Source organism: Natrix helvetica (assembly GCF_964273705.1).
Source record: "Natrix helvetica genome assembly, chromosome: Z".
NCBI classification, from domain to species: domain Eukaryota; kingdom Metazoa; phylum Chordata; class Lepidosauria; order Squamata; family Natricidae; genus Natrix; species Natrix helvetica.
This window is the reverse complement of record NC_138554.1, coordinates 123,919,228-123,940,043: the sequence shown is the minus strand read 5'-3', so window position 1 is coordinate 123,940,043 and position 20,816 is coordinate 123,919,228. Positions and strand designations below refer to the sequence as shown.

The window sequence follows — 20,816 nt, the reverse complement described above, 5'->3', positions numbered from 1 at the left end:
AGAATGACGTAATTTATTTTGGTGGTGATGTAAAAAATAATAATTTCCCCCCCCCCCTAGGCTGGAGCATGGCCTTTGACCCAGGCGCCATCATCTACCTTTGCAATTCCTCAGGAACTGGAAAAAAGTGTACAGATGGTAGGTTAGTAGGAGTTTTATTGCAGATTTGTAGGAATGACTGAACAGAAATTAAAGACGAACTATGTACACCAGCCTTAGAATAAACATTTTTGGAGTTTTGACTGCCATGAAGATGTAACTAATATAGCTTTTGGCTTGATCACAGCAACCCTTTTCAATCCGAATATACTGGACTAACATTTTACCTTTGTGGTTTTTGCTGAGAATTGTCAAAGTTGGTATACATATCTGGAGGTTTATCTGCATTGGGGAAGATTCTTCACAAAGTACTTCCTCATATCCATATGTCTTCTTTAAGATGTAGATGATGCAAGCATATCATTCTTCTAAGATAGCAGTCCAAATCAATATCCTTACATATTCTATAGATTTCCTTGTGCTAGATGAAAGGGTAGAAGTCTGAACATTGTCTAGCATTACAGAATGAATCGTAAGCAAATCTTCCTTGGTTTTCAAATCAGTCAAATTGAGTGAAAATCCAATTAAAACAGGAAATAATAATAATAATAATAATTTTATTTGATTAGCCGCAACCCTCTCCCGAAGGACTCGGGGCGGCGTACAATCAAAACGAATAAAAATACACATAAGACAAACATATATACAAAAAGAACAGAGACATATACATATGTGCATGGAGGAGAGTTGACTTATAAGTGAAAGACAATTAAAAACACAATTTAAAATCCCCTTAAATAAAATTACTAAATTAAAAAAAAAAAAAAGTTTGCCAACAGTTCATTCTGTAATGCTAAACAAGGCAGGTGTGCTGACCTCTGAGGTAAGGCTTAAATAGGCCTGGTTAAAGATAATTTTCAAAAATTCAGAATATCTATTAGGACAAACTGAGTTTAACGAAGATTAATTTGTATCTTACTATTATATGTCTTTTGCTAGATATTTTCCTAACTACAGTGATCCATATGGCATTTGTAACAGGAGAGAGTAAATATTAACAATGTAGTCATCTTAAAATGTGACTGGTCTCCTGGGCCCCCCACGCTGCCTGAAATAGCCAAGTCTTGAAGGACTTGTGGGACATATTGGGGGGGGGGGGATGTTCTATAAGGCAGGTATTGAATTAATAATCATTTCCTAGTCTTACTTTGTCTTAAAATTGAATGAATCTGTATGCTCTTAGATTAATTACCTTGCCATTTCTTTTCTGTATTAACAGAATATATTTAGAAAGATTTTTGTTCTTCGTTAATAGTCATAATATGCCTTTTTGACTATCAACTTTTTAGAATTCAAATGTTTTCTCATTGCTTTCTTCAATCATTTCTTCATTTACCCAAGCTGTTGCTTAATGATTGATGGGTTTAATTAGAGGAAAATATCCCAAGTTTAGCTGCAAAGGTTTAACTATTGTTAGCAGTAACATTATTATTATTATTATTATTATTATTATTATTATTATTATTATTAGCTTATAAAAAGGGTTGCTGATATGACCACATGTTGAATATATAAACCTTTTTTGTAAATATACCTTTAAGTTTGCGAGATTGCAGAGTACATCTTCAGTTCATCCAGTTCTGTCCGTAACATTAAATTGGTACTCTGGTAAAATGTATTTTCTCTGCCTTTATAAACTATAAGACCTGGCAACCTCTACTATTTCTATAAATTACAAGGGTGTGTACTTATAGTCTAACCTAGCTATTGAATTCAAGATCCTGACTTTTATGGCATCATATTTCTTTCCTGAAGGAATTAAATTCTACAAAATGTGAAATTGCATATAGGGAAACTACATACACCCCCTTTTAAGGAATATTTTTATATCTCTGTATACTACAGGCAAGGACTTTTGTGTGGGGGAGAGATAGATTTTCTCCTGAAATATTTATTTATCACACTTTTATTATTTCTAGAAGTAACTCAAGGAAGTGAATCTAATACTCTTTCTTCCTTTCTCAACATCAACCCTGTGGGGTGAGTCAGGCTGAGAGAATGACTGGCCCCTGATCACCCAGCTGGCTTTCATGGCTAAACTGGGACTAAAACACAACAGTTTTCTGCTTTCTAGCCTGGTGCTTTAACCATTAGTTTTTTCTAATCTTTGTTGTGTAGGAATGGTTCAGGCTCCCCCCCCCCCCCTTTCCTGAAAGATCTTCACTGGAAGATTCTTCTTTCATATCTGTTTTACCATTATTACAATTCAAATTTCATATATCAAACTATTGGCTAATATCTACTTATCAGTATTTTTTAAAATTGTGGAATGGTTTTTCTAACAATATTTTATTTTCTGTGGTTAGGGTTTTCTGAAACACCCATTGTTGCTTTGTGTTTTGTCCTATAAGGCCCCGCAACATAAAATAAATAGTTGATTAATTATCTTCTCTCTGTTTTCTTCCTTGTATTCTCCATTTTTTTCTATAAACTTGTGAAAAATTCAAAACTACCATATTTTTTAGAGTATAAGATGCACCTTTTTCCCTCAAAAAAGAGGGTTAAAATCTGGGTGCGTCTTATACACTGAATACAGCATTTTTTGCCTCCTGAAACCCCACCCCCTTTACCAAAATGGCCATGCATAGCCTTTAGGAAGCTTCCAGAGTGCTCCTGGGGGCTGGAGAGGGCAGAAATGAGCGGAAAATGGGCTGTTTTTTGCTCGTTTTGCCCAGTCCCTAGGAGCACTCTATAAGCCTCTTAAAGGCTATGCATGCCCTCTTTTTTTTGACAAAAACCAGGCCCGTTTTTTGCAAAAACGGGCCCATTTTGTTCATTGTTGGGGGGGCAGCCCCCAGGAGCACTCTACAAGCTGCCTAAAGACAATTCATGCTCTCTTTTTGACAAAAAATGGGCCCGTTTTCATGAAAAATGGTCAGTTTTGGGGAGGTCTGCAGAGTGCAAAAACTTTTTTTTTAAATTTGCCTCTTCAAAATCTTGGTGCATCTTATACTCTGGTGCGCCTTCCCCCCAAAAAATATGGTACTTGAAACAGTTCTTATATTCCTTCAGTCAACTTTCAGCTGAAGTTAATGTTTTATTCTCAATTCTCCAGCATCAGGAAAGAAGCCTTTGATCTTTGGCTTAAATTGATGACAATTTAAACAAAGCCCTGTATCTGTCTCTTGCCCAAGCCATCTCTCAGATTTCTGAAAAAAAATTATCCTTCTTTCTTTGCCTTAAATTTACTTCCATTGCAATTAATTAGTCAGAGGAACATAAAACTTTTCTGTGATAAATCTTTGGCCATGAACTTCTCAGAGTCACTTAGCTTTTCTTTTTAGCAAGGATGCTTCTCATAATTCATTCTTTCTCTTTTTCTTTGCTTCTTCCTCCCCTTTAAGAGCTTCATCTTTTCTAGCAATCTCAAGGTCAGTAAATTAGGCAAAGAAGGGTCTGTGCTTTGCCACTAAGATTAATGTTCTAACAGAACCATCCGCCAATCCTTAGTGTTCCCGTTGTGTCTTGTAGGCAGTTCCTGCCCATTGTGAATGCTTTTAGAGTTTGTAAAAAACCTGCTGGAGGTATGAAGTACTCTCTGTTTTTATAGGCTAGGACAGTGATAGGGAACCTTTTCAGCACCGAGTGCCCAAACTGGAACACCCGTGTATGTGCGTGCATGTTCTTGTGCCGGAGGATGGAAACCCAAAGACCAGCTGGCCGCAGTGCACATGCCTGTGTTTTGGCTATTTTCAGGCTGTTTTGGAGTTGTTTCCTCACTGTTTTGGGGTTGTTTTCAGGCCATTTTCAGGGCTGTCTCAGGCCATTTTTCATGCCCGCTGGAAACCAGAGGAGCAGCTGGCAACGGCATGTATGCTCACAAAGAGGGCATGCCACCTCTGGCACGCGGGCCATAGGTTCGCCATCACAGGGCTAGGATGTAGTTTCCAAGAATATTCTAAATAGCTTCTTCAATTGCAAAAGCTATGGTCCTGGGCGTCTCAGCAATATCTGGATTGGCATATTGACTTGGGTACCTTGGTACTTAACTCAACTGCTTTGAAATTCATTGAAGTTGGTACTCAAAATGAATTTTGATCTGAAAATTTTGCCCTGGTTCTTATTGTTCCAATGCACGAGCTAGAACCTGTCAGTGTTGGCTGCATTGTGACTTACTACATTATTTTTTATGAGGAAAATGTGTTTGGTACTTAACACTTTTGGTATTATGCCTCCCAGAACCAATTAAGGATGAGAACTGAGGTATCACTGTATATCTGAGATCAGTTGACTGGTGAGGAATAAAACACTTGAATAATAGCAATGCTTAAAAATCATTTCCACTCCTAATAATCCATTCTATAGGCATATTCTTTTCTCCTTTTTGTCATTGGTTGTTACCAATTAGTAGCTTTACATTAGGGACTGAAAAGTTCAAAACTACCAATCATGCATCCAAGCTCAAGTGAATGTGGGAATACAATGGCATCAATTACAAAAGGCAGCTTGCTTGCTTTCTTTCCATCCCGCCTTTATTATTTTTTATAAATAACTGAAGGTAACACACATAATTAGTACTTCTTTCTCCTGTTTTCCCCATAACAACAAACCTATGAGGTAGGTTGGGCTGAGAGAGAGAGAGTGACTGGAGCAAGATCATCCAGCTGACTTTCATGCTTAAGATGGCATTAGAATTCACAATATCCTTGTTGCTTGTCTGGTCCCTTAAACACTAGACCAGGGGTATCAAACTCGATTTCATTGAGAGCCACATAAGGGTTGTGTTTGACCTCAGAAACTGGGGGTGGACATGGCCATGGTTGGTATGGCCAGCTCAATATCATTCGTGTCCAGGGCACCTGTGGTGGCTGAGTGCTAAATCCTTCCTCACTCTCATTATAAGCCTTCCTTCCTTCCTTCCTTCCTTTTCATTCCCTCTTCTTTCTCCTTTCTTCTTCCTTCCCCTCTTTCCTTATTTTTCCTTCTTTGCTCCCTTCCCATCTTTTTCTTTGTCTTTTCTCTTTCTCCTTTCCTATCCCTTCTTGTATTCTCAAATGCAAATGGGGAAACATTTCTCTTTTTATTTTGTTTTTATTTTGTTTTGCTAGCCTTCTGCCAGCTAACATGGAGCCCAGGGGCCTTTATAGGTAAATACAAATTGAAATCTAGTCTAAACTTCTGACTGCCTATGTGGCCAACCTTATAATAAAGAGAGGAAGAAGGATAAAATCCATAGAAAGAGAAGTTGATCATTATCAATTTTGTATCCAATTTTTTTCATAAATGAAACATCTGCTTCAGGTACAAAAAAACCCTGCAAAATAATATAGATAATTTAATGCAGAGAAAGTTCTGATAGGGACAATTTTGTGATCTGATTTTGAAAATGCAAAGCACATAAATGTTATCCTAAGCCTGTGACTCCACTGGATATTAAAAAAATAGAGATACCAGAATTCCACGCGTTAATAAATAGATGGTAACTAGCTAGAGAATGAAAAGCACAGGACAGGAAAGGTAGAACTAGTATCATATTGGCATCCTTTTCTAGTGTATTTATTTATGTTCCTGTAACATATCATCCTTAACATTTTAACTTTTACTGTTTAACATTTGTATTGAGTTCTAAAGTATAAAATACAAAGTAAGTAATTAGAGGGGAAGGGGAAGGAAAAAGAGGTGATGAAAGATAAGAAAAAGAAGCTTCCCACTCTCTCTGTTGCAGTAAAATAAGGCATTAACATCAAATCACAACTTTTTGCTTTTTCATAATGAACAAGCCATTTCTATAAAGATCTATCAGTCTAATTGGTAAAACCCAAAGTCAGAGTTTCATTCTTTTCCACTTCAAGCTCAAAGTTCAGAAGCAGTCTCTATGTTGAATTAAAAGCACTTATGTTCTTTTCTTTAATCAAAGTGGTCAATTTTGCCATTTCAGCCAACTCCATCAACTTCTGCAACTATTCATCCATGGTAGGAATTGAAGTGTCCTTCCATTTTTGTGCATACAATAGTCTTGCGGCTGTCAGCATATATAATAAAGAAGTTCCCATTTTTCTCCAGTTCTTTTTCCATTAGGCCCAAGAGGAAAAGTTCTGGTTTTATTTTTATCTCCATTTTCAAAACTTTCTGTATTAAAATATGAATCATACTCAATTTTTTTTTTTTGCTTTATCACATGTCCACCATGGATGATAAAAGTCCCTTCTTTACTTTTTACACTTCCAACATTCACTTGATATACTAGACATCCTAGATATCTGGTGTTAAAACATCTTATATAAATTTTCTTTTAAATTACAATTTAATGTCAATTTTAAACCCTTCATCCACATATTTTCCCATTGTACAGCATCACATTATATCCATACAATGGTTTTATATGTTCACTTTCCAAATTCAATTCCAATAACATTTTATAGATCTTAGCAATAATATGTTCATTGTTGCCACATAATGAAATTTCCAATTCATTTTTAACAAAGTCATATCCATAGCATTTTTTTATCCAGTTTAAACCTTTATTTCAGTTGTTGATTGGTAAGCCAATGGCAAATGTAACCCTTCTGATTCAAGTTCTTCCCTCAACTTTAATATTGGGTCACCAGGTTGAAAGTCAATCAGTCTGGCTTTGCCACCATTTGTTTTCTGAAAAAGGCTTCCTGTGGTGACACACAAAGGGTCTGTAAGGTTTCCTAAAAATGTCCTAATTGATTCATGAGTATAGGTTCAATTAAAAAAATGGTCATTTATTAGGAGCACCAGTAGGCAAGATCTATTCGGTCTCTGGAGTTTCGTCAGATATGGCTGCCAGATGTTTTCTTTTTGGGGGGTTCCCTGCTTGGGTGGTGTTTCTGCTTGCTGGCGTGGAAAGGGTTGGGGCCCCTTTTCTATCCTAAGTCTGCAGATACTCCCTGTCACCAGGTGGTCGGTCCCCACTTGTCTAGCCAGGAGAGTCCCAGTATGACTGCATCTGTCATTTTGGAGGGTATTATGAATCGAATTACTTCCCAGTGATCCGCTACTTCTAGTCTCACTGGCTAGGTCAGGTGGGTGGCATAGGCTTCCCCCATTAGGGACCCGTCAACCTGTTCGAACCAGATTGGGTGGGTCAGTCTTTTTGCTCTGATCTCCAGGTTTAGGACTGTGGTCAGATTGATCAAGCATCTAATGCAGCCTGAGTCTATTAGGGCTTGAAAATCTCCCAGGCTTCCTCTTTTGGGGGCTGTGAGGCGTATTGGAAAAAGGAAAGGGTGAGTTGGTCCTCTCACCATTGGGTCATTTTTGCCCTCGTCGTCACTGCCATAGGATTCTGGCAACTGGTCGTTGTTGCCTGGGTCCCCTCCCCCTTCGTCTGGCCACCTTGTTTCCCATGACAACGCTGGGAGTTGACAGGGGAAATTTCATAGAAAGCCTTTTTTAATATTTATTCCAAACTCTTAGTGGCATGTCTAACAAAATGGTTATTAAAATCAACATTAACTTTACTTTTGTCATACCATAAGTACCGTGCCATTCAAATCTTAATTCATGTTCCCTAGTTCAAGTAACCTCTTATTCTGAGAGCTCACCCATTCTTAACATGTTAACTTATGAAGCTATCTCCTCTCCCAGATCTTAGGCTTCTTAGGCTTCTTCTTGATTCAGACATTTGCAAAAAACTGAAGTTTCTAGTCATTACTGTAGAGATATACCATATAATCTGGAATGGGTAATATAAACTCTTCATTTAAATATTTTTGGAATTTCTTGGTTTATAATGAGAAATCAATGGAGGGAAATATGGAAAATTTTGTGGTCCAACTAATAAAATGGTACAATTAAATCAAGAGGAATCATGCTTTTGAGGATGTTTAACCAAAATCTAATAATCAGAACAATATCCTGCAGTCTTGTAAATAAGACAGACATATTTATCTGAAATACATTACATGTAAGGTATTGTAAGGTATTTTCCAGGAATAGCCATTCACCTGATACATATAAGCTAATAGTTTGAATATGCATATTAATTAGTCTAAAAACTTTATTCAATGAAGCTTACTTCCTTGAATTGTCTCCTACTACCTGTCTCATAAAGGTACACAGTGGCTCAGTGGCTAAGATGGTGAGCTTGTTGATCAGAAAGGTTGGCAGTTCTGCAGTTCGAATCCCTAGAGCTGCATAATGCAATGAACCGTTCCTTGTCCCAGCTTCTGTCAACCTAGCATTTTAAAAGCATGTAAAAATGCAAGTAGAAAAATAGGAACGTCTTTGGCATTTAGTCATGCCAGCCACATGACCACGGAGATAGCTTTGGACAGCACTGGCTCTTCAGCTTTGAAACGGAGATGAGTACCGCCCCCTAGAATCGGGAATGACTAGCACATATGTGTGAGGGGAAACTTTATCTGACTCATCCTAGGAATTGCAATTCAAGCACATTGGGATGATACCTGATAATAAAAAGTTGCAGGAAGCTTAGTACGAAAATAATTGTCTAAAACTTTGAAGAGGCTGCAAACTTCCAAATAATTTTGGCCAAAATTTCACTTGTGTCGTTACTAAATCAATCTGGGGTCCAAATATGGCTGGCATTATGTCAGTGGGCATTCAAGACAGCTGTTGGGGAATTGACTGAATGTTTAGCTTTTGTGTGTGTGCTTCTTTGCAGCTAGATAAAATTGCATAATAAGCAAATTCTTAATTGACTTCCTTGCACATTTCACAAATCAAAAGCTAGCTTGATCCTCAGTGAGAATGTTTATCAAAGTATGTGTTTGCTTTCTGATTCACTAAATTAGAGTTAATTGGCAAATATTATTTGAATTTAGCTAGAATTTGCTTTTGCTTTTTAGTTCATTTCAGCTAGATCCTGAAGGGGAAAAAGAATTATGAAATAGAAAATTTATTCTTTCTTCTTTTAAATCTCATGACAGCAATAGGAGAAGTCACAAACCCCATACTAAATTCTGAGATTTGGGAATAAAATTTAAATCAGTTAAATTAAGTTAAATGATATTATTGTACTAATTTCCACTCTGGGTATTAATTTCATTTAGTGCACCATTAACATAAGTAACAAGTGATACATGTATCTTAATACAAAATATATTAAAACACCAATTAAGGTGTGTGCACTTGACTTATGGGATTAAATAGGCACTCTTGTAATAAACATTTTTAATATTTCATCATAAGTCATTAATGTGAAGTTTATCTTTTTGCAATCAGTGTAGCAAGAGATTCAAAATATTTTTTGGAATTATTTGAGAATCTGTAGAAAGCCTGTTCCATTTTTCTTTCATCAAAGGACAAATTGTTCTAAGTGCTGTTTAAATCATCTCAGAAAATAGGTTGCCCTGTTAAAATAAAGAGCTAAAGGAATGGGGGTATTGTAGTTCCTGTTCTGTATGTTTTTGTTATGATAACAGACTACTGTGTAGTCTTCTCAGGTGTGGCTTATTGTTGAGAATTAATTTGGAACTTTTGTAGCACCGTTTTAGGACTGAGGTTCCTAAATCTATTTTAAATTGTCATCTACGAAGAAATTACTAGCTAGAACATTTTCCACATTCTTGTCAGTATGTCTTTAGGAGTGACAGATGCCCAGTGAATAAAAGAGTAAGGTGTCCCATTTCCCCTACCTATGGATGATGTGGACTTCTTAAAAGCAGTTCCCAGTTTTCCTTACAGTCTCCATTTTTCAAATGGGACTGATAGTGTTGCCATGTTATATAAAAATGTACAAATTCATTTAAAAGAAGCTCTGAGTATAACAATCAGAATAGAGCTGAAAGGGACCTTGGAGGTCTTCTAGTTCACCCCTCTGCTCGAGCAGGAAACTCCATACCATTTCAGGCAAGTGGTTGTCCAGTCTTTTCTTAAAAACCTCCAGTGATGAGGCACCCATAACTTCTGACATTGTACAATAATTATATATAATTATAATACAACAATTATAACAAATCTGATGTGAGTATAACATTAAAAAAAGGATGAATTCTGTCTAAATCTATACAGGTAGTCCTCGACTTACAACAGTTCATTTAGTGACTGTTCAAAAAGAGTGACTTATGATACTTTTTGACAATTGCAGCATCCTTGTCATGTGAACTGATTCATATTTACAATGGCTGCAGTATCATGGGGTCATGTGATCCATCCTTTGCAACCTTCTGACAAGCAACGTCATTGGGGAAAATTAACAGCTGCAATGATTCACTTAACAACTGTGGCAAGAAAATCGTAACATGGGGTATAATTCCCTTACCAAATGTCTCACTTAGCCACAGAAATTTTGGGCTCAGTTGCGGTCGTAAGTCGAGGACTACCTGGAATAGAAAATTGTAATGGTATGTGGAAATAATCACCGACTGGACAACTAGTGTGTAAAAGATATGCCATCCCATAGGAAAGTTTTTAAGGACCTTCAATAATTTTTGGGAAAATAAATAGAAAGGGCAGGAAATATTTTCAATCTTGCAAGATTCTGTTAATGTAGCTTTATAATAAAAATAGAGTTAGTATTCCTAGATGTGCTTCTTGACTGGGCTACCTTGCGGGGCAGAAATAAATTAGATTTAGATTTTCAGGTTGAGAAAGAAGAATTAGAATTTTAGAGATCTTGTGTAGCTTTGAATAAATCAGTGTTTCTCATCTGTGTGAAGATGAATGGATGTACATTGAGAAATAGAAAAAAAATCATTGTTTCTATGATGTGACATTCAGCTATGTTTTGCTTTATTGTGCAGGATTTCTCATTCAGAAGTGGAATTTTGTTTACAGTATATAGATGAATATTGTTACTATGTGTAATTCAGTTATTCCATCTCTGATCTTAGATAGGCTATCAAAAATGCTTATTTTTAATTAAGATGATTGTTGGGTTTTAGATATGGTCATTCTTTTTAAAGTTTTTAAACATAATCTTTTTTCTGCTTTTTATTATTTTTAAAGTTCATGATATATTTGACCAAAATAATTATTTTGTTTTTCAGTTTGAATTATTTTACAGCCAGCATTTCAGTGGAAGGAAACTTACCTGGTTACATTATCTTTGCACAGGTAAAATAAATTTACATGATCCTTAGCTCTTGAAAACATCACTATATTTTTTTTCTTTGCTTAGATGAAATGTAACTGTTTATCTATTGAAGTTTTGATGATAATGAAACCTTAAATTTAAATTATTTTCTCTGTCTTAGCTAATCTGGTTTTCTTAATACATCTCACTTGGTTATTTTTATTACTTTTAATTGTTATCTGAAAAATCAGTTGTTTTAAATTTTATATTTTACATTCTCAATTGATGATTCATTTCAGGGGAAAAATAAATAAATTTCATTGGTATGGGTTGCAAACAAGAAATGTTTATAATAAAAATGGATTTGGGCATGTGCTTTATAGCCACTTGTTCAGTGATCATTTGACAGTAATGAAGGAGTGGTACAAAGTTTTGGCCCACCCAGCACTTCCCCAGTTACGTGATCATGATCTGAATGCTTGGCAACTAATTTGTACTTGAATCACATGATCATCATTTGTGACCTTCACCCTTGTTTTTCCACAAGCAGAACCAAGCTGGTGGGGAAGAAGGTGTCAGGGATCTCATGCTCCATAGCACATGCATATACAGCATCTTGGTGTCAAGGCACTCTCTCCCTCCCATTTGCAGCCTTGATGTGCTTATGCTGTAGTGGCCCCCTGCACATCCTTTCTCACCAGGTAGTAGTGAGAAAGGCTCCACTGCACTCATGCCACATCATAGCAGCCACTTGTAGACTTTCCTGTCAACTTCCCCACTGATTTTCCCTTCCGTGAAGCCAGCAGGAAGTAACAAGGGTCCTCTCATAACACCTTATGATCCTAACAACTGCAACAAGGACTGTCTGGATTGCGCCCACTAAGCGGATACAGTCACGTTATGTTGCACTTTACAATCACATGACTTAGCAACGGAAATTTTGGTGCTTCAAACAAAGGCCTACCTGAGCTTGAACCAAAATTTGACGTGTTGGAGGGAAGGAGAAAAGCATCATAGAAAAACATCAAGCATAAGCAAAGTGATAGCATGTAATTGATTTTTGCTGATTGAAATGGGGGGGGGGGGACCTAAATACAGCTTGACCAAGTCAGGATTTTGATAGAGATCACCAAGGAACCCAAAGATTGTAAACTAGACATTGTAAGAGCCGCAGTGGTTAGAATGCAGTACTGCAGGCTACTTTTGTTGATTGCCGGCTGCCAGCAGTTCAGCAGTTCAATTCCTGACCTTCCATACTTCCGAGGTTGGTAAAATGAGGACCCAGATTGTTGGGGGCAATATGCTAATCCTGTAAACTGCTTAGAGGGGGCTGTAAAGCACTGTGAAGTGGTTTTTAAGTCTCAGTGTTATTGCTATTGCTAGACAGTCAACTGGGGAAAAATTCCAATGAAAAATGTATTGGAGAAAATGGTGGCAAACTACTGCTTTGTTGCCCAAAGTTGTTGTGCTTAGCATTTTCCATACTGTATTCCCATAAACCAAAGAATATATTCACATAGCCCCCCAGGATTGGAGCATTAGAGTCTTTAAATTTTGTTCAAGGGAGTGCGTTTTTGGAGCATTTAAAAAAAATGCTTCTGTATTTTTCAAAATACAGTTAGTCTGTTAAACTGTTCATTTAATTGCCGCTCAAAATTACAATGGCACTGAAAAGAGGTGATTTATATTTTTCATACTTAGGACAGTTGCGGCATCCCAATGGTCACATGATGAAAATTCTAGATTCTCGGCAACTGATTCATATTCATGATGGGTTTCAGTGTCGCTGTGTTCTCCATTTGCAACCTCCTAACAAGCAAAGTCAATAGGGAGAGCCAGATTGGCTTAGCAACTGGGCTACTAACTTAACACCTGCAGGGACTCACTTTAACAACTTTGGCAAGAAAGGTCGTAAAATCGGGCAAAACAACCGCCTCGCTTACCAGCATGAATTTTGCGCTCAGTTGTGGTCCTAAGTTAAGGACTACCTATAGTAATATTTTTAAAAATCTAATTTCTCTTCAAGACAGTTGCAAATTCAGTTCTTGTTTTGCTATACCCTTGGATCAGATATTGCTTTCTTCCCGCTGCCTTTGTTCTTGGAAGAACAAAATGAGGCTTTATTAATAAAACTTGAGGTTTTTATTCTATTAATTCATCCGTTTTTATACTTAATTTGCAGGTGAGGTCAAAATGAATTATTTGTCCAAGCCCTACGTAGCCATGGTTACCACCTACCAAATGGCAGTGCTGCTGGCCTTTAACAATAGTGAAATCGTCAGTTACAAAGAACTTCAAGATAGCACACAAATGAATGAGAAGGAACTGACCAAAACTATCAAATCCTTACTTGATGTCAAAATGATCAACCATGACTCAGATAAGGTAAGTTACCCACCCCCCCCAAAAAAAATAACACATTTGAGAGTGGTGACTTATTTCTATTATGTTTTGAAAAAAATAGGAATAATAGATAGGACAAATAAGAAAAACAGGTAAAGGTAGAGAAATACAGACAGATTAACAACAAAATTGAACTATTATGAAGCAAATATATTCTATAACTGTATAACTATAGGGAGGATAAAATGAAAATGTATTTATAATCGCTGTAAAGAACATCAGAAATCATTTGTTTGTAGCTTTTTTCTTTTCTGTCTCCCCTTCCCCTCTAATTATTTTCCTTTGAGAAAAGCTTCTAATGAAAATTAGTAAATTAAAAAAGCTTGTAATATTGTAAGATATTTCATAGCCATTTTTTGATCAAAAATTTTCATGTCCCCCTATTGAGCTTTAAGTTACAAATACTTGTTACTCAGTTCAGTTCAAAAAAGAATATAGATAGTAAAGCATTAATGTAAAGCATACATTTACATTAAATTAGGATATGGAGTTTGAAATTTTGGAGAGAGGGTGATTCTGTGGATAAGACTGTAGTCCAAGAATGGTTTAAAGTTAAAACTGTATTCTATATTGAATTTATTTTTTAAATACAAAGCTCTCCTAGACCAGGGTTCCCAACCCTGTTCCATGGACTGGCACTGGGCCATGGCATGTCAGAAACTGGGCCATGTAAACAAGCAAAGCCCCATCTGCAGAATGCAGGCAGCACACAAAATCACATCCCCTCCAGGCTGCAGAAAAACCTCTCCACAGAGCCAGTCCCTAGCACCCAAAAGGTTGAGGGCCATAGTTCCAAACATCAAAGCAATTTACTTAGTCATTTTACCAAAAACAGGGTTTTTCTGTCAAAATGCATATAAGATGTTTCACTCTTTTATTTGTTTTGTTCTTTTATTGACTGAATACATATTATTGATTGATATTTTACAAATTATTGTGCAAATGCAATTTTAGAGACAATGGTAGTATTGAAATGTATCTTTTGTCACTATAATTTAAACCTACCTTAATGTTATTTCTATCCAATAGATTGAAAGGAAGTTACTTCAAAAAGAGATGCTGTTTTGTTAAGGGCCTCTTAGCTGTAAAATATTCTGTTCTGTAGCCAAAAGATATTTTCCAAAAAGATCACATTTACTACATGTTAATCCTACTAACATGGATGTTTCTGTATTTCTTTTATTGGAAGAATTATTTTGGGCTGAGTTTTAAAACATATCATTATTTTGGCCATCCAAGATGCTCTGTAGAGAATTGAAGTAGTTCAGATTTGCCAAATTGAATAAGTAGCAATATGTTTACATTTCATCAGTGGAGATGTAATCCATATGCAAGCACAGATTTTCAAAGCAAGATGTTCTTCCTTAAACTGACACATCTTTGATATGTTTGGCATCATTGATACATGTGTGAAAGGAAGGAGAAAAACACTCTCTTTTTTTTCTTGCAGGAGGATATAGAGGCAGAGTCCACTTTTTCATTAAATATGAATTTTAGCAGTAAACGAACGAAATTTAAAATCACTACTTCAATGCAAAAAGACACCCCCCAGGCAAGTATTGTTAGTGTCAAGAACAACATATAACAGTATTCCATGAGGGATTTAACATTGAATAACATCTCTTTTAAGTCAAGCTCACTTCTGGATGTTTCTGTACAGCTTTCTTGGCATTCTTTTCTTCCAAAATAATCTATGGGCTTCCAAGGCTAGTTTATATTAAAGTCCTTCCTTATCCCAGTACTAACCAGTTTCTGACATTGATTAGCAGGTGAGCTCAGACAACAGATATAGGGGTTGACACTTATGGAAACATAAAACTGAAACTTGAAAACAGTTGGAGACTTTGTAAAATCTGTAACCATACTTTTTGACATTCCTCTTTCTAATTGAATTGTCTCAAATATGGGTTGGATCCCCAGTTAATAATATGTAGAGGAAGCCCATTGACATCATGATTAACAAATTCTATTACTTTTAGCAGGTCTTCTTTAAAACTACATCAAACATTCACTAATAACATCAGAAATAAATAATTAAAAAGCAGCTTGTTTAACACTTCTACCTAACCAGCTTTTCTAATTTTTTAAATTTTTTTATATTCCTGAAGGTTTGGGGCAATTAAAGGCAAATTCAGGAAATTTTTTTAGTAATTCAAAATTCAATACAATTAAGTAATAAAACTCTAAATGAGAAGGAAAATATATTTTAAAGGGGAGAATCAATCAGAATATTTTTAAATGTGTGTCTTTTCAAAATTAACAGCCATAAAAAAACATGAAAAATAGCATGTTCTGTTTTCTGATTTATTGCTGCTTGGTTCTTTTTCATTTCATCTGGTGAAAACTACCTATTCTCTACTCTTTGACATAACTTGGAATCTTTTTTGGAAATACAACCCCTATGCATTTTTAGTGCAAGGTAAGATCCATTTACCGCTTCCAGACACGGAAGGAACCAGAATTGTTTATTGCTTATAAATAAGCAACATGGTGGTTTCTGCTACCTGTGGATGTTGCTAGTAAATTTAGACAGCTTTATCTGTTTATTTTGTATTTATTTCATTCTTTACAATATTAGCCTATATGATCAGTGCCCATATGTTCAGTGTATTTATCCCCCAATAAAATTATGACATTAATTCTTCATTTATTTTATTTACTGTCTGTTTTTGTTCAGAACATCTCAGATTTGCTTCCACATGCATTAAGTTCTATTTATCATTTCCCTTTAACTTACAAGATATATGTAGGTCCCCCCCACAAGACACTTATTTTGTATTTTATTTATTTGCTCACTTATGATTTGGGTATATTCTAAACTAGTAACACTATTCAAGAGCATTATGATCATTAATACATTGCTGTAATATTAATTATTACATTGTCAACATTATTACATTAAAAAATATAATAGTTCACACCGGATATTTGTAACACAGCATTACCAATAATTATTTCACTGCCACTATCTAAAATTAATTTAATTAGCCAATACCCTGTTTTGGAAATGATAGCCAAAATGATATTGCCACTATATATTATACATTTATCTTCAAATAGTTTTTATTTTCTGTTCAAAGAACATTTTTGTCGTATTGAAAATTTTATCTTTTGCATTAATTTGTTTTAACCGATTTCAAATGTAGTTATTGTACTATTTGTTGTATAATAAAATGCTTTTCCCAAAACCCATTATTAGTGGAGATTGGCTGAGAATTTCTTCTTCAAAGGATCACTTGACATCATTGGTTCTGTACAACTAACAGTCCTGGTTACTTCAGCGTGTTAATAATGACTGCAGCCTCAAAAGTATAAAATAAACTTGGAATGTCATTCCCTTCAGCCATATGTTTTAGGAAATATCTAGAGCAGCTAAGAATTAATGTTTCTTGAACTTCAATTTCATAACAAGTATCACATTGTACTTATTACTCCACTGATCCGATAAGAGTCTTTGGCAAAGAAATGCTAAATGTACTTATTAGGCAGTAAGCTTCTCTAAGATGATTGAAATTACTCCTTGTTTTTAAGATGTCTGACTATGTTTTCTCAAAAGTATTTTCTGTTTTTCAATGTATGTGGAAAAAGATGAATTTTTATTTCATTCCTTAAATTCAGCAGCACTATACTTCACATTCTTGTTGATTTCATTTCAAATTTTATAATCTGACAGTCAGATTTAAAGAATAGTAAAATAAGTTTTGTCTTTGTTTAAGATCTTAAAATTATCAATTCTTTTTCATCTTCAATGATAGTTCTGTAATATTCATAATTTTATTGTGTCTGGAATCTTTCTGGTTCTGATTAAAAGATGAGCTGAACTGAATCTGGCTAGTGGTTCATTTAGTTCACCATTCTCTTTTCCATCCTCCCCTGATAATCCCAGGAAAACCGGAAGGTAAATACAAAATAGTTAATTCTCTGTTGTAGTTGCATTCAGCCGCTTGGTAATTCAGTGGCATATCTCTTTTGAGCTTAAGGTTTATGCAGAGCTGCAAAAAAGTACTTAAAGACTCTGTGGTGACTTCATTTTATCACAGAGGGGAAAGAAGAAGTCTTAGTGCTCTATCTCTATATAGAACTATTTATTTGGATTTCTACCACAGGATTTAGGAATATTCGGTGAATCCAGAATTTTTAAGAACATGGGCATAGTTTGTTTGAAGCTCTGAATTATAATAATAGGTAAGAGATTTACTTAAGGTCTGCATCTTATTGGCTGGATTTGAGTACCATTGGAAGCTAAATCGCAATATACCTGGTATGTTGTCCCAATGAAATTACTTCAGAAAAGTTGTTTTACAACAGGGGTGTTAAACTGAAGGCCCGTGGGCTGAATCCGGCCCATGGGGTGCTTAGATCTGGCACGTGGGCCTGCCCTGGAAACAGTGAAGGACCGCCCTGCAGTGCCTTTGCCAGCAAAAAGGGAACTCATGGCTGCATGTGCCCCTGCCGGGCTCCGTTTTGGGCCACGACAGCCTCCTGCAATCCTCTGCTAGCGAATATGGAGGTCAGGGAGGCCACGAGCTGGCTAAGTTCCCTGGCCATGCACCCCCCCCCCCCATCCCTCTGAAGTCTGATGCGGCCCTCAATGAAGTTGAGTTTGACACCCTTGCTTTAGAGGATTAAACCAAGTATGGTCTACTCAGATCTATTTTTAAATTGTCAACCTCTTTCTTTAAACCAGTGTTTATCAAACTAGGCAAAACTTTAAGATGATTCAATTTCCCCATGCTGACTAGAGAATTCTGGGAACTAAAGTCCATAGATCCTAAAGTTGTCAACTTTGGAAAACAGTGGTTTAAACTCAGCAAAATAAGCTAAAGCAAAGGTTCCCCGTGGTCCCTCATTCATGGTTCCTTTAGTTTCTAAGAATGCCAGAGGATTAGCTTCTTCCATATAGTTTATTAAGAAAAGAATCGTTTTCATCCGGATCACAAAAGACTACGCCATTTGAATAAGCCTGGCTCTGCAGGAGATCTCAGCTCCTAACCCACTGAATTATACGGTCTTGTATTGCAGGAAGTGGAGCAAACCAGGAGCGCTGTAGATGAAGATAGGAAAATGTACCTTCAAGCTGCAATTGTTCGCATCATGAAAGCACGAAAATTGTTGCGACACAATGCTCTCATTCAGGAGGTAAGATTATGTGCCACTTGGCAAGTAGAAATCTTGTTAAGTCGGGTGGTTAGCTGGGCCAATTGAAATAAGGTGTGCCATGTTACATGCTTGACCCCTGGCTATAGAATATAGGTAGTCCTTGACTTACGACTGTGATGGAATCTGGAATTTTCTTTTGTAAGTCATTAGTCAAGGCACCCATGAGACCAGGCCCAATTTTACAACTTTTTTCTGGCTCTCAATAAATGAACACCATGATTGTTAAGCAAATCAATGTACTATCAATGATTTTTTATGGAAACCGACTGGAAAAAAACAGAAAGTGGCAAAAAAATCATAATGGTGAGATGGTTGCTAAACACCTGAAATGCAATCATTTGACAACCATTAAAAAGAGTATATGCAGCTCCAGAATCAGGTTGTAAATAGTTTTTGGGGAAAGGGGTCTTCATATCTTCAAACGATCACTAAGCAACAAGTCATTAAGCACAGACTATTATGATGTGTAGTGTCATGCTTAATACACTTTAGCCTCCACCAACTCACAAACTTAAAATATGTTGTCTTGCATCAGAAAGATTGTTGATGACTCTTGAACTTAAGGGATTCTGTTTATGCACAATTCTGAGCCTGTTCATGGAGACACATGGCATATTAGTATCCAAGCGTAAATTGAGTGGTAGTATTTTTCCTTTTCACAAAAGTGCTTTTCCAAAAGTTGTGATCCTAGACATTGCTGCCTTAGCATGAATTGGGAACTTGCTCCAGAAATACACAAACTGGTCTGCAATTTTGAGAAAATAAATCGTATTTAATATATAAATTTGGCTTAGCTTTGAAGTCCCCCCTCCCCCCACATCTCTTTTCATTAGGCAGCATTTACATCAGGTTTTCTTTCTTCTCTCCTTTGCACAGGTAATTAGCCAATCAAGAGCTAGGTTTAACCCAAGTATCAGCATGATTAAGAAGTGTATTGAAGTTCTGATAGACAAACAGTACATTGAACGGAGCCAGGCCTCGGCAGATGAGTACAGCTATGTAGCATGAGTTTAATATTCTGCAGATACGGCTGTAAGGAGATCGTCTCTGTCTCTGCTTGGTGTGTTCTGTGGGGGAAAAAAGCAGGTCTGTGGTGCCTCCATAACTGGCCACTTGGCAGCTCCTGTTTTTTCTGCTGTTTACAACATCACCAGTGCCACGTCATGAGCGTCAGTGAAGAAAAAAGCCTATAGATATCCCGAGCTCATGTCATTATGACATTTCTTAAAACTTTATTAAAAGAGAATGAGTGAAGTCTTGCTGAAATGTGGAAATTTTGGTTGGATATCATTCTTCCCCTTTCACCTCTCCATCCTCCCACGTTTGCAGTTGATGTTTTTTTTAATGTATCTTAAAACACAAACTTAAAACAGACTAAATATTGTAATATGGCAGATAACATAATAATTGTATCTCACTGAAATGTAAAAAAGACAAACACGATACTGCTGCTTATCAAATAAATAAAAAATGGAGTATATTGTGCAACTTGTTTTAATTTATAAATTGAACTATTGTTTTCCCTAATAGGCATCTTTGTAGCTCATTCCTGGGCATTTTACTGTATGATCAGAAGGATTTAGGTTCTATGTAAGCATGCCTTTGCTCTGTAGAACCAATGATTATATTTCTAAGTTAGCAATAGCACTTAGACTTATATACCACTTCACAGTGCTTTACAGCACTTTCTAAGCAGTTTACAGAGTCAGCATATTGCGCTCAACAATCTGTCTCCTCATTTTACCCACCTCAAAAGGATGGAAGGCTGAGTCAACCTTGAGCTTGGTGAGATTTGAACTGCCAAATTGCAGGCAGCTGGCAGTTACTCTGTTTACTGTAGAAGTCAGCTTGGAAAAGGGATAATTCTGATTGGCTGGTTACTCTTATGCTGATTTGTATAGGTTCTCCTCGTTGAGCAGAGGGCTGAAATGGAAGACCTCCAAGGTTTCCCTCAGCTCTGTTCTCTTCTGCTTATTTTAAGTATGAAATAATGGATCATGTGGATATTACTTCACTGTGATTGGATTTGCTTTAGAAGTCAGGGATAATTTTTAAAACCCTCCTTTCCATGCAAGCACCCAGGTAGGAAGAGAAAAACTAAAGGCTACTTTATTACGTCAGTTTTAATTTATATGATCGCAAATTGTGAAGGAAAGTTACTATGAACCAGGCTGTCTAAACTCACAGTGGGAAAAGGTTCCACTTAATG

The 20,816-nt window shown here is 36.3% G+C and overlaps 1 protein-coding gene across 4 annotated transcripts in view; it reads left to right on the top strand.

The window, feature by feature from the left end:
* The window catches only part of CUL2 (cullin 2), a 51,509-nt gene extending 31,419 nt beyond the window's left edge, over nt 1–20,090 (top strand). For 2 of the 4 annotated variants that reach the window (XM_081933514.1, XM_081933513.1), the window contains exons 16-21: nt 61–138; nt 11,019–11,085; nt 13,227–13,429; nt 14,898–14,999; nt 18,470–18,586; nt 19,484–20,090. In XM_081933514.1, the coding sequence (XP_081789640.1) occupies nt 61–138; nt 11,019–11,085; nt 13,227–13,429; nt 14,898–14,999; nt 18,470–18,586; nt 19,484–19,615 (699 nt within the window). In that variant the 3' untranslated portion in view covers nt 19,616–20,090. Of the gene's footprint in view, nt 1–60; nt 139–11,018; nt 11,086–13,226; nt 13,430–14,897; nt 15,004–15,860; nt 18,587–19,483 lie in introns of all 4 variants that reach the window. The other 2 variants (XR_014173625.1, XM_081933515.1) reach the window with 2 other exon arrangements.
* The last annotated feature ends 726 nt before the right edge of the window (nt 20,091–20,816 follow it).